This window comes from Heloderma suspectum, chromosome Z (assembly GCF_057233095.1).
Source record: "Heloderma suspectum isolate Gila_16-S chromosome Z, 16-S_ref, whole genome shotgun sequence".
Classification (NCBI taxonomy): Eukaryota; Metazoa; Chordata; class Lepidosauria; order Squamata; family Helodermatidae; genus Heloderma; species Heloderma suspectum.
The window spans coordinates 392114-406545 of record NC_139476.1 but is presented as its reverse complement, the minus strand read 5'-3'; the positions used below and the strand labels follow the sequence as shown (position 1 = coordinate 406545).

Genomic DNA, 14432 nt, shown 5'->3' with positions numbered 1-14432 from the left:
ACTCCTGCTGCTGCCTGCTGCTCACTGCCTGCCCGCCTTCGGACCTCTGCCTAGATCTTGACCGCTCCTGCCTTCCCCTAAACCACCTTGGACTGAAACCTGTGTGCTCGACCCTTTGCATGCCAACTTGACTACTCTGTTGCCTCTCTCCCTGCATTTGCTTGCAAACAGCCAAGACTCAATCTACAGCAGGACACCCGCCTTGCCACCGCCCTTGATTCTAATATTTATATCATTGGTCTCAAAAGGTGATTTTTCAGGGGGTTCCATGGAGCTTTGTACTTTCTATATTTGTAAGAACTGGACAAACACTCATTTGCAAGAACTCACGGAGGCAACTTCGTAGTCTTCTAAGGAGTCAGTGAGGGGTCAGTTGAACTTTGCAAATTTTACTAAAGCAACGCCTTCCTAGGAGCCAGGATCAAGATACTCTTGCTTTGAGGACAGAACAGGGCGCCCTTTGAATCAGGTGGCATCACTGATGACTCCATCTCCCTGGAGTTGGTGCCCTTTGGAAGCTGTGAGCAGTCAGTCACTGCAAGAGAACCTTTCCTTGGAAACAGTTTCCAGACGGGTAGCCATGTTGCAGCAAGAACAATAAAGTCATGTAGCACCTTAAAGACTGAACACATTTATAATGGCACAGATTTTGTGGACTAGTATCCACTTCATCAGAGGCATGAAATCTTACCCTAAATTGCAGAAATATACACACATGGAGAACTGGGGGAGAACTGTCAACTCTGAGGTCAGAGGGAAACGAAATACAGAAAGTACAGTGACAAGTTATTAACACCGGCCATTCACAAAACGGACCAGACCTCTTGGGATGGGTAAACTAATTAATACATGTAATCTGATGAGAATCCTGGATTCCAATTCAAGCCACAGGTGACTGAACTTTAACTCTTGATGAAGTGGAATTCCGCAGTTTCATGTTGCCGTCTCCCTCTGAAGTTCCTTTCTTCAAGAATGGCTAGTGGCAGAATGTCGTGGGCGAGGAGGCATTTAAAAGGGGCTGTTTTTGCTTAATACTTTGATAATCTGAGGGTTCACAAGCCATGAACTCTCATTCATTCCAGTTCATTGATGGATCAAATTATTAATTGGGGGTATCACCAGCCTTCCTACATGCAGCTGCGGACTACGAAGATGTAGCCAGGATGGGGCATGGGGGGTGGGAGGGAGAGAGGACAGTTGGCTGCAGATTTTTTTCTTTAAAACATTTCTGTGCCCCCTCCATCATATTAAGATTTTAAGGGTGACCTACAAAGCATAAAAACAAGCAATTCAATGCAACACAGACCAAGGGAAAAAGCGTGCATGAGAGAACCTCAAAACTGATTAGTAGCATGAAAATGCCCTAGGTAAATAAACATGATTCTGCATAGGAGGAGTGTTGGCACTGAGCAAGCTCTCTGGGGTGGGCATGTGATGGTAGGTGGGATACCACAGCTGAGAAGCCTGTCCCCCAACAGCATCACGTCAAATGGGGGAGGTATCTCGTGGGAAGGGCCAATGAGTCCATTGCAGGTACAAGGCCTGAGTGCCGCATGGGAGAAAGAAGCCCTTTCCCTCCGATGCAGCTCTGCCTGTTGGGGAGGTGAGGTGCTCCCCATTGCCCCAAACCAAAGTTGCACTGGAACAAAACCCAAAGTAGCTGAACCAAAATATTTGGGGGGGGGGGCTTAGAAAGGCCCCTTCAACTGCGCATGGCCTGCTGTTTCTCCTTGTGCAGATTCCCAGTCAGTTCTAAAGGAACAATGTCCTAAGGCATCCACCTCACCCCCCAGAGATTTACCCTGCTTGGAACAGGGGACAGCGCTGCGAGAATGACATGCTTCAGGAAAGTGCCTGCACACGGCAGCACCAGGCAAAGCCAGCCCCTGCAGGCGGTGGCAGTCTCTGCCTGCTCCCGTGGAGGTGGCTGGCTGGCAGAGGATTGCTGGAGCCAGATGGAGAGCAGCACAGCCGCCCACCTGGGGGCACCTTGGCATTAGCTGGGATGGGGTGAAATGCGGGGGGCACTCTGGGCAGCCTAAGCAAAGTACCACATTTTTAATGCAGAGGTGGGCGGCTCTCAGGGGTGTGGGCGTCTCCCCTGTGGCCCAAGGGTGCCCCTGTACCCCCCCCCCCCGGCCAAATCCCCTCTCCTCCCCCACAGTGCATGGCACCTTTAAGGTCTAAAAGGAAACTTTTGCTGCTCTAGCCCACTGAATTCTGTGGTTTCCTTCTTGGTACCATTTTGCCATTCAAGCCAGCTACACTCTATGGTTCCCCTCAAGATACGTTCTTCAGAAACCATGGAATTCAGCTGGCTGGAGTGGCACAAGACACTCTAGCCGTCCACTGCCCCCCTTTCAAGCAGGGTAAATCTGGGGGTGAGGAGGGTGCCTTAGGACAATGTCCCTTTAAAACTGACTGAGAATCTGCACAAGGAGAAACAGCAGGCCATGTGGTGTAGCGGTGAGAGTATTGGACTGGGAGCCAGGAGATCCAGGTTCTTAGTCCCCACTTGGCCATGGAAGCTCACTGGGTGACTTTGGGCCAGTCACAGACTCTCAGCCCAACCTAACTCACAGGGTTGTCGTTGGGAGGATAAAAAATGGAGAGGAGGAGGACAATGTAAGCCACCTTGGGTTCCTTGCAAGAAGAAAAAATGTAGACTATAAATGCAATAAATAATAATAATCCATAATAGAGAAACCACAGAGTTTGGTGGGCTAGAGCAGCCACCTATCTTACCAGGGAGTGAAAAGCCTTCCCTGCTGGGGGGGCGGGGCAGAGAAGGTGTTACTATCCTGATCAAGGCCCCTCTCTGCTGAGGGAGGGGGGAATTGTGTGTGGGGCAGGAGTGTGTGTGTGTGTGTGTGAGTGAGAGAGAGAGAGAGAGAGAGAGAGAGAGTGGGGAGAGAGAGAGAGGCGGGGAGCAGGAGGACATGCAGCCCACCTATGGCTGGCTCTGGCCATGTCCACTGCCCTCAGCTCTTGGGGACCAAAAGGTTGCTCACCCATGTTTTAATCAATATTGCAGCACAAAGCATGGACAGGTCGAAGAAATAGCTGCAACTCAAACAGTGTTAGGCTCCAGCACAGAGTCCCACTCGCTCAGAAAGCACACCTTGAGCAGGTCACAGTACACACGCATTTGTCCTTGAGGCAGTTTGCACTCACATAGTCCCTTGGAGGCAATGTTTATTCACCGCAGGCAACCAGCCAGGTGCCCAATTGCAGAACTACTCAGACGCCTTGTAAGATGCTGCCTCCCACTGAAGTTCATGGCCCACCCTTGCCCATGCCAAGGAACATTTCTGCTGCATCTTGAGCATTGGCAGAGTTGGTCCTTCCCTTGCATGAATTATCTGTTGCTTATTAAGCTTTGATTGGACAAATAAACACAAATTATTTATATGCTTTCTCCTGGGTTTGCATCACTGAAAATGATAGGCTGGGCTTCATCAGATCTTCCCACGTTCCAGTCAGAACTGGGGTTTACAAGACCCCCTGCTATGTGCATTCTTCTTTGATGTGACTCGAGGTGTCTGTTCTGATGGAAGCCCATGCCACACTCAGAGCATTTATAAGGCTTCCCACGAATATGAATTCTTCGGTGTGAGTTGAGGTGTGTGCTCTGGTTGAAGCTCTTTCCACACTCGGAACATTTATAGGGCTTCTCGCGTGTGTGAGTTCTCCGATGCCTTTTGAGATGCGGGCTCTGGTTGAAGCTCTTCCCACACTCTAAGCATTTATAGGGCTTCTCCCCGGTGTGAATCCTTTGATGCACTTTAAGAATCCTGGTATCACTGAAACTCTTTCCACACTCTGAGCATTTGTAGGGCTTCTCCTGTGTGTGAATCCTTTGATGTACTTTAAGGCTTCTGCTATCACTAAAGCTCTTTCCACACTCTGAGCATTTGTAAGGCTTCTCCTGTGTGTGAATCCTTTGATGCACTTTAAGGCTTCTGCTATCACTGAAGCTCTTTCCACAGGCAGAGCATTTAAAGGGTTTCTCCCCTGTATGAATTCTTTGATGGGATTTAAGGATTATGCGTTGACTGAAACTCTTTCCGCACTCAGAGCATTTATAAGGCTTCTCCCCCGTGTGAATTTTTTGATGTATTTTAAGGTTTCCACTGTTGCTGAAAGTCTTTCCACACACAGAACATTTATCTCGCTTCTCCCCTGTGTGAATTCTTTGATGCGATTTCAGGATTATTCTTTGACTGAAACTCTTTCCACACTCAAAGCATTTATAGGGTTTCTCCCCTGTGTGAGTTCTCTGATGTCTTTTAAGGTGTGTGCTATGACTGAAACTCTTTCCGCATGCAGAACATTTATAAGGCTTCAACCCTGTGTGAATTCTCTGATGTTTATTAAGGTTTGAGCTCTGGCTGAAACTCTTTCCACACACAGAGCATTTATAAGGCTTCTCCCCTGTATGGATTCTTTGATGTGATTTAAGTTCTGGGCTCCGACTGAAGCTCTTTCCACACTCAGAGCATTTATAGGGCTTTTCCTCTGCGTGAATTCTTTCATGTCTTTTAAGATTTCTGCTATCAGTGAAACACTTTCCACATGTTGAGCATTTATAGGGCTTCACCCTTGTATGAATACTTTCATGCCATTTAAGACTTATGCTATGACTGAAACTCTTCCCACACTCTGAGCATTTATAGGGCTTCTTGCCTGCATGGAACCTTTGATGCAAGCTAAGGTCCGAGCTGCAACTTAATTGCTCTCCATCCTCCGAGAATTTGTATGTTTTCTCTCCTAAGTGAATTCTTTGATGTTTAATAAGGTACATCGGCTGACTGAAGCTCTTTTCACACTCAGAGCATTTCAACAGTTCTTCCACACTGCAAGTATCCCTCTCATTTCCTTCGCAAGGTTCTTCTAGGATTGGAAGTACATGGAAGTCAGACCCTTCGAATGCAATGGATTTGTTCCCCCACCTCTGCCTCTCTTCCATCTGCATCCTCTGTTGCACACCCTCTTTACTGCTTGCCCTCCCATCACCTGCAGAAACCGAAAGAGAAATTTGATCAGGGAGGAACTTGGGGAACAAACTCAATGAGTTGCCATTTGGTGGGAAGGCAGATCCATCCAGATATATTAAGTAGCTTCTGGATGATCGATGGAACAGACAATATGGCTTACAGAGCGTGAGAGACTTTGCATGCATAACAACACAGGTTCCGTCCCTGACATCTCCAGGTGAAGCCACTCCAATAGCAGACCTCCACCCTAACTTTGGAAAGCCACTCCCAGTCAAAGTAGGTAACACTGGGAAACATGACAGTGTGATCTTTAAGGCCTCGAATGCAGCAGATAGTTCTCTCTCAGCTGAGACACATGCCACCCTTGCCCAGCTGACAGCATCTCTCCAGCTGCTAGTCCCAGGCCGTTTCTCTGCAGATCTCTCAAGTGTAAAGTAGGTGGCAGCGAGTCTTCCTGGAGAACGTAGAGCCTGACCCGCATGACCGAGGGCTCCACCACGTCTGAGCACTTACTGGCTGATTCCTCTCCTTCATCGGAGGCCTCCACTAATGTGTCTTCTTGCCCGGAGATTAGGTCAGACCTGGGAACTGCAAGCCCTATTAAAGACGAGAGAAACCGAGAAACCCAACTATAGCGAGCACTTAGGGATCTGAAACTGGCCTGTATGAAGTCCCATCAAGGTCAGAGGAAGGTTGGCCAGGGCTTGGAACTCCTGCACGTTCCCATGTGACAGGGTGAGACAGGGACCAGAGGGTCCTGTTTGGAACAAGGAGCACCAGTCTGCTCACAGAATGTGGCTGTTGCTCAGCCACCATGCGATGCAACCACGCTCCAGGGGCCATCATGGAGGTGGCACCATGGGTGTCTTTCTTGGGGAAGCGAAGGGCCCATGGTGGTTCCAAAAGGGCATGAAGTGAGGGCAGAAGAGATGCCACGATCCTGCCAGCTCAGGACAGGAGGAGGCGGGTGTTTTACCATAACTCGGAGGGCTTCATGCACATCACCTCCCACCAAGCTGGAACAGCAGCAAATACGTTGTTTGACTAGTAGAGCAGCCCTGGAATGGGGTCTAGCCACTGTTGCCCTCAGTGGCAGCCTGGCCCCAAAATGCAGCAATGCAAAGAAGAGCAGCAATTCCTGTTCCTCTAGCTCCGCTGCCCACCACCATTGGAAGGCCTCCTGCTCCTCAGAAGACCTCCTCTCCCTTTTGCCCTTGCTTCAAATGGACCCCCAGGACCCCTGTGTGATGCCGCACCTCTCTCACTCCACCCAAATCTCCCCTCAATCCCCAGCTTTCCTACAAAGACTCTGGCACAGCCACCGCCCTTCCTCAGACCTGGCACTTGGCTTCCAACTAAGCCTAGACTTGGGCAACTGGAACATTGACATGCTGCACCTCTATTTATTCCTCCCTCCACAGTTCCCCCTGTGTTGAAATTTAGACTGTAAGCTCCTTGGGGCAATCATACTACCAAGCCAAATGCACAGTTATGTAGCTCAATAACAGTACAAGCGAAAAGGATCTTGGAATTGTTGTAGGTCACAAGCTGAATATGAGCCAACCATGTGATGTGGCTGCAAAAAAGGCAAATGCTCTTTTGGGCTGCATTAATAGAAGCATAGCTTCCAAATCCCAGGAAGTACTAGTCCCTCTCTACTCAGCAATGATTAGGCCTCATCTGGAGTACTGTGTCCAGTTCTGGGCACTACACTTTAAGAAGGATGCAGACAAACTGTAGAGGGTTCAGAGGAGGGCAACAAAGATGATCAGGGGACTGGAAACAAAGCCCTATGAAGAGAGACTGAAAGAACTGGGCATGTTTAGCCTTGAGAAGAGAAGACTGAGGGGAGACAGGATAGCGCTCTTCAAGTCCTTGAAAGGTTGTCACAGAGAAGACGGCCAGGATCTCTTCTCAATCATCCCAGAGTGCAGGACACGGAATCATGGGCTCAAGTTACAGGAAGCCAGATTCCAGCTGAACATCAGGAAAAACGTCCTGACTGTTAGAGCAATACGACAATGGAACCAATTACCTGGGGAGGTGGGGGGCTCTCCCACATGGAGGCCTCTCCCACATGGAGGCCTTCAAGACGAGGCTGGAAAGCCATCTGTCAGGGATGCTCTCACTTGGATTCCTGCAGTGAGCAGGGTGTTCGACTCGATGGCCTCGGCCCCTTCCAACCCTACTATTCTATAAGTCTAAGCTGAAAAGGACACCAGTGAGGTGACTGTATTACAGACGCTGTCATGAGCAGCGTCTTGGAGTGGATCACCTCCAAAGCCTCTTCTAACTCTTTGGTTCTATGAACAAGCACCATCAAGGAAGCTCTCTGGGTCCCTTTGGAAAATGGAAACCATGCTTCCATCCCTTCCGGCTGCAACAGAAGAAGGAGGGAGAGCAAAGAGGACCAAACCATCATCAGCACTACTGGTCTCCACCCCTCCCTGCACAGTAGGCAGCTACTGGAAGAACTACGATGAGGCCTCTTGCTTGTTACTGCGCTCACCTAAGCCAGGGGGAAGCCTGTCTGGCTGGAGAGGGGCAAAATGCTTTCCATAAATCAATAAATAAATTGAGAACAACAAGAAGGCAAGAGGACAAGTTAGAAAAGTTCTCGAACTTGGGCAAAAGAAATGCAAGAGAGAATGGGATGCCAAAAAAAAGGATCTGAGGAGCATATCGCTAAAAATATTTCTTACAATACATCAGAAGCACAAATGGGAGCAGTTGGATAATTGGATGACAACAGAGTTAAAAGTGTGCTAAAGGAGGGCACAGAGATTTGCAGAAAATCTGAATAAATGCTTTGAGTCTATCTTCGCTGCGGGAGTTGTAGGGCCTGAACTGACTTTTGTAAGAGGGGAGGCAATTCTGAAGGATTGAGCCAAAGAGTGGTAACAAGAAATTAGGTTCTAGATCTTACTGTTAACTTAAAAACGTAGAAACGACCAGGTCCAGGTGTAGCGGAATATGCATTATAGCATGTGGAACTGGTAAGAATTTATTGCATTTAGTAGATGTCAGTAGTTCTGTGTGTGTGCGTTGTGAGCTAACTGTGAGTAATGGAGTGTATTCTTGGAAATGGAGGAAGCCTGTCATGAGTGGGTCAGTCAAGTACTGAAAGCAGCAAGCTGCTTAGCTTAGCAGGGAAGCCTTCATCTAGGTGTTACTGGTGTCAATGGCGTGCCTGGCTACACTGGGAAAAATGGGAATGGTGGTAAGACCAGGTCTGAAACTAAGAATGAGGTCATCAACGTCATGGGGGTTATAAAAAACCTGGGAGAGAGATTCTGGGAGAATGAGAAACCCGCCATACCGGCTTAGGCCAGCTTCACCCACCGTGTCTTCCATGTAGGTAAATATGAAATTTTGATATTGACTGAGAGGAACCTAGGTTTTACTATGTTCACGCTTTCTACTATTTTCATTATACTTTTGGTGATTATAATTTGTGTGTATTTAAGGATCTTTGCAATCTGCCTCATCTTAGCTAAAACTTGTTATTCTCTTAAGACTGTTTTGAGCAATAAATATATATTCTTTAATACCAAATTTGTGTTGTCTGGCTTGAGAGATGGTTCAGGGACCACTACCCATACAATAATTCTTGAAGCCCAGAACACATGGTAAAGATTTGTAAATCTATCACTGCGTGGGGTCAGTCCTTAAAGCCACTGTATCATCTCTTGATCTGGTGAATCTTAGATACACCCATTTAAGTTTTGGAAAAAACCTAGTTGGATGGAGCGAGAAGAAGTTACTCCTCTCACACCTGGCAAATGCAGTTCAATGTAAGTGCAAACAGATGCATATTAGGGCAAAAAATACAAACCTGAGCTTTAGTTACTGACCAGGAAAGAAAATCTGGTGGACAGCTGAATGAAAACATCAACCATGTGCATGTGTGTCATAGTGGTGAATTTGGCGAATTTCACGTTAGGGAAAGGGACTGAAAATGATTGTCATGCCTTTACGAAATTTTTGCTGCATCAGTCGGAATACTGCAGTTCTGGTCACCGCACCTCAAAAAGGATATTGTAGAGCTGGAGAAGGTACAGAAAAGGGCAACCAAAATCAACAAGGGGTTGGAGCAACTCCCCTCTGAGGAAAGGTTACAATGTTTGGGGCTATTTCACTTAGAAAAAAAGAGGAATAAAGGCTGAGAGAGGTGTATTTGCTTATGTATGTAATCTAAGCATCTAAGGTTCTCCTCTGAGTGCCTCCTCCAAGGGAAGCTTGGAATACAGCAATGAGAGGGCCTTCTCAGTGGTGGCCCCCCATCTGTAGAACAAGCTCCCTGATGAGGTCCGCCTGGCGCCAACATTATTATCTTATCGGCACCAGGTTAAGACCTATTTCTTTTCCCAGGCGTTTGGCAGCACATGATGAGTTTTAATTGGTCCTGGATGTGTCTTTAGTTACGAGTGGTAGTTCAACGTTGTTTTTAGTTATATGCTGTTTGTGTATATTGTCTGTGTGCTTTTATGTGCTTTTTTTGTAAATGGCTTTTTTATATTGTATTTAATGTTTTAACTTCTGTAAACCGCCCAGAGAGCTTCAGCTATGGGGTGATATAGAAATGCAATAACACAAAATAAATATGTATGCACGTATGATGGTGTGAAGAAACTGAGCAGAGAGAAGTTTTTCTCCCTCTCTAATAATACTAGAACTCAAGAGTGTCATCCCATGAACCTGAATGTGGGACTTTCAGGACAGATAAAAGGAAGGGCTTCTTCACATACCGTATAAACTACAGAATATGCTACCACAAGGTATAGCGATGGCCACCAACTGGGACAGCGTCAAAAGGGGGCTCAGACAAAGTCCTGGAGGCTATCAATGGCTACTTGTTATGATGGGCTAGTGTTACTTCCAGGATCCAAGCCAGGACATCTCTCAGTGCCAGTGAGCACGGGTGGCAGGGTGTTACACTTGTGCTCTGGCCCTGCTTCTGGGCTTCCCATTGGACTGATCGGCCACTGTGAAAAAACAGGATGCTGGAACAGACAGGCTCTTGGTCTGTTCCAGAGTCAGGGCTCTTCTCACATCACAAGACAAACAGGAATTCTTACCTAGAGAGGCCAGGTTCCGACAGTGCCACAGCTCTCCTCCGTGATGTCCCTGTGTTGAGCCTTCTGGCCTGGATCCAACAGTGTGTACTCCTCCTCCATGAAATGCTGTGAAATGCACAGCCATCTCCTCAAAGGTCAATAGATCCTGACAGAAAAAAAGAGAAACATCTCATAGCGGAAAATGTAAGCATCTAAAATGCCAGTCGAGGTTAGGTGGATGGAAGTTCTTCTGCAAGATCCAAAGCTTCACTGGAGAAGGAAAAAGGCTAGCTCCTTCAGGCCCAGGGAGAGGTGCCAGGGACAGAGCCCCCTGCCTGCCTCCTCAGGGATCGCTCCTGTACCTGTTCTGGCTGCTCAGACGTGGTTTCCATCCCACCACAAAGAGGAGGCGACCGACACGGAACTCTGAGCACCACCGCATTTCCTAGGAGGAAGACAAAGAAGGCAGAAGGACAACTTATACTTCATAAGCATTTTCCATTTCAGTTCCTTTCCTTGAGTAAAACCAATCTTTCTCCGCCTGACTTTGGGGCGAGAGAGAGAAGAGTCTCTTCCCAGCTCCGGGTCCTCAAGGGGAACTTAAAAGCAGCCCATGGAATTCAGGCCTCTCCAAGAGCAGAAGACAACATGGAAACATCCCTCCGTGCCATTACTCCTCACCCAGTGACGTGGTGCCTCCGCTCCCCTCCTGCACGATCCCTCTGAGCAGCGGCCTCTGAGTGCATTCGGATGGAGCCTCCCCTGCCTTGGAGGACTCAGGGCTCACGGTGGCCAGCACCCCTTGCACCTGGAACAGGAGCGAGGAGCCCAGGCAAGGAAGAGGAATTAGAAAAGGAAAGGAGAGACATGGGGCAGGCTAAGGCCAAGGGCAGCGGTGCCCTGATGCCATGTGTCTGTGTGAACCTGCCCTTTCTGCCTCCCAATGTGCCTGCAACCCACTTGTGGCCGTGTCCTTGCCAGCGAGCACATATGGACCTGTGCCTTGTGGCTGATCGTGGACGAGAACAGGGCATCTCATGCTCCCCCCGGCCCTGAAACCAAATGGCTCCTTAGCTCAGCTGTCGGTCGAAGAAGGATCCCCTCCTTCCTTGGAGCACCACAACTCCCTCCTACTACCTTGGGACCCCCACAAAGGGCTTGTTCCACACATTCCCATGGGGGATTGGGACATCCCTTCTTGGCAGAACTCCTAGGAAAAGATGGGCGCCGCTGGGGGAGGGGGTGGTTCGGACAACGCTCTACGCGTCCTGAGCCCCTTCCGGATGAAGTTCTCTCACCTGCTCTTCTTCCAGCTCCTTGTCCTCCTCCTGGCTCAGGAGGAATTCTTCGGCCAGGGCCACCGCCCGAGAAGTGGTCTCCGGCCCACATCCTCGGACCCAGCCCTCCATCTCCGGGGGCAGGACGGTCAGGAACTGCTCCAGGATGACCAGGTCCAGCATCTGAGCCTTCGTGTGCCTCTCGGGCCTCAGCCACTGGCGGCAGAGGTGCTGGAGGCGGCTGCACGCCGCCCGGGGCCCCGGGGCCTCCCGGTAGCGGAACCGCCGGAAGCGCTGCCGCTGCGCGTCGCAGCGGGCGGCCCCCTCCCGCTCCCCCAGGGTCCCCGGCAGGGCTCGGGGCCAGGGCCCCCCGCTGCTCGCGGCCGGGCTGTCGCGGGGGCCCGCCGCCGCCGCCTCCGGGGGCTCCGCCGCGTCCCGCGCCGCCCGCGCCGCGGGCCCCTGCTGCTGCTGCAGCGCGGCCTCCAGCAGGGCCCGGAGGACCGCCTTGCTGGGCTGCCGGCCTCTTTCCGGAGGGCAGGGCGGCCGCGGCGACCACATCGCGCCAGGAGGGCGCGGGCGGCGGCGGCTGGCCCGCCGCTCCTTCCCGGCGGAGGCGCACAGGGCTCAGGGCCTCAGGCGCCGGGCTCCCGCTGAGGCGCAGGCCCGAGCCCCGCCGGGCCCATCCGGACGAGGCGCCCGGCCCGCGGCTCCCGCTCGCGGCCCCCCGCCCGCCGCCGCGGCTGCCTCGCCCCAAGGCCCGGCGCCGCAGGGGCGCGAGGCTCTTCCAGGGGCCCGCGAAGCCCGCTCCCCCCGGCCGCGGGCCAGCGCCAGGCCGGGTCCTCGGCGCCCCGCGCCCGCCGCCAGCCCTCGCGGCGCGCGCGCCAGGAGCACCGCGCCCGCGCCTCGGGCCAGGAGCGCCGAGAGGGCGGGCCGGCGCTCCCAGGGCGGCCGCCACGCCGGCCCAGCGCCGGAGGGCCGGCGCGCGGCTGCGCCGGGGCTGCTGGCGAGGGCGCGCCCGCCCTCCGCCGGGCCCGCGGAGCCCCGCTGAGAAGGGCGGCCCGAGGACGCCGCCGAGCGCGCCGGGGCCGTTCCCGCCCGGGGCGGCGCGCGGCCCGGTCGCGGGCGCCGCGGCTCAACCCCGGCCTCGTGCCGTGGCGGCGCCCGCGAGCGGCGGGCCCGTGCTTCCTCGCGCCCCCCCGCGGAGGCAGAGGGCGGCGGCCCCCGCCAAAAACCGCGCGAACCCCAGGGGTGCTTCTGAGAGACCCGGCTTCTGCCCAGCCCCAAAAGCTGCCTGCCCCCTGCCCGCAAAGCCGCGCCGCGCACGCAGCACGTTGAGCAGAGGGGCCCCCTCACCCACAGCCCCTGCGAAGGCCCCCTCGCTCCCCGCCCCTGCAGCTCCCCGGGAGGCGCTCTTCCAGGCCCCCGGGGCGCGTTTCCCTTCCCCCTGGGCACCCCTGAGAACGGAGCCCAGGCTTCGCTTGTGTTTTCTAAGGTTCCTCCGGAGCTCATGCGGGACCCAGAGGCCTCCTTGGAAGCAGAGGTGGTGCTGGGGGTGGCACGTCGCTTTGCAGCATGCAGCCCCCCCAGGGAACGTGGCAGGCTGCAACGGAGGCCACATTGGGGCTAACGGGCACCATGTTGGGGACCCCAGGTTAGGAGGCACCAAGTTCAGTTCCCCACTTGGAGATGCCAACTGCCCTGGAAGACCCATTGCCAGGCAGCCCAGACAAGACTGAGCTCGATGGAGCAGTGGATTGTACTTGAAGCAGGTTCCTGTGTCGCTCTTTGATTTGGCTCCTCATTTAGAACCCCGAGGACCAGAACTTACTTTGCCTCTGAGAGAATGCCTGCAACTCAGCAGCAGAAACTGCCCGCTTCACATGCAGGGGGTTGCAGGCTCATGCCGCAGCACGAGGGGGAATTAGGTTTGTCTTTGCTCCTGCAGAAAAAGCGACAGGATTCTTTTCTGGCTCTTTCAAATAGCGAACATTGGACACTTCATGGGACAGGCTGAAAACCTGTACATCCCTCAGGAGACCGTGTTACTTGGAATGTCTTCCCAGCTTACAAAATAGAAACAACTACAGAATGCTTGGATTTTCTCCCCTATTTATCGTTCACATGAGCATTTACACCTATTTTTGTTTCTATAAAAAGACACACAAAGCATGCCTAATTGGGGGAAATGCCTTTATTGCTGGTAAACTTCTGGTCTGCACTCAGTTTATGCTCTGAAGTTTATCTACAATACATCAGCCTCCTTAAGTGATCTCATTTCACCGAGCAGAGAATGGTTTACCAGATGTAAATGCCTAGGGTGGCTTCTGTCATTCAAAAGGTCCTGAGACTGAACTTGAGTCACAAACTAAGAGTTCCTAGGAAAGTCTAGAACAAGAGTAGGCAGGGTCCAGGAAAGTCTTAAAAAGAAGGGAGAAATTGGGTAACGCTCAAAATCACACAGACAGGTGGAAAGAGATGGTTGTGCTGCTAACAGTTCAGGACGTGTGCCTGGATGACCACAACCTAAGGCCTAAGGAGAAAAAGGCGTCAGAGGTATGCTCACTTAACAGCTGGCAATTGTTTTCTTGGTAATTGTTTTACCTGAGCAAGACTTCCAGTAGCTTGACTTTTGTCCACAGCAGAACTGGGGAAGAAATACCGGGGGAGCAATCCTTGCATTTGGAGGTGCCGAAGTCCAGCATATGGAGGTGTTTAATTGGAAGGACATCATTTCCCCTTTACTGATAGCAATGGAAGAACATGTCTACTGTATAGTGAGGACAGGGAAGAAGGAAGCACCCCCCCATCCCTAGCTCCGCCAAAGCAAGAAGCACGGCCGCCTTGCTGCATGGCCTCCTGCCAGCGAGTCCGTTGCTTGGCTTTGGTGTGTGCTTCGGGGGCGGGGGGAGACCGGCTCTGTCAAGCTTTGAGCCCCACCAGCATCCCCACTCTCTACCCCCCACTCCCTTCCTTGGGAAAGCTGGCAGGGGGCTGCTCAGGCAAATGGGGGACGGGGGGCATGGGAGGGTCCGCAGCGGATTGGGGAACCCCAGGCAGGCGGCCCCAGTAGCTCAGTGGCAGAGACCCCACTCCCCCGTCCC

General features: G+C 52.1%; 1 protein-coding gene across 1 annotated transcript; it reads right to left on the bottom strand.

The window, feature by feature from the left end:
- Positions 1-615: 615 nt before the first annotated feature.
- LOC146333429 (uncharacterized) lies at positions 616-11971 on the bottom strand. The gene is made up of 6 exons (XM_084826092.1): positions 11353-11971; positions 10736-10862; positions 10417-10499; positions 10076-10220; positions 5511-5594; positions 616-5016 (listed from the first exon to the last, which is right to left on the bottom strand). The coding sequence occupies exons 1-6, from the start codon at positions 11887-11889 to the stop codon at positions 3407-3409; spliced, it is 2586 nt and encodes an 861-aa protein (XP_084682218.1). The 5' UTR covers positions 11890-11971; the 3' UTR covers positions 616-3406.
- Positions 11972-14432: the final 2461 nt, after the last annotated feature.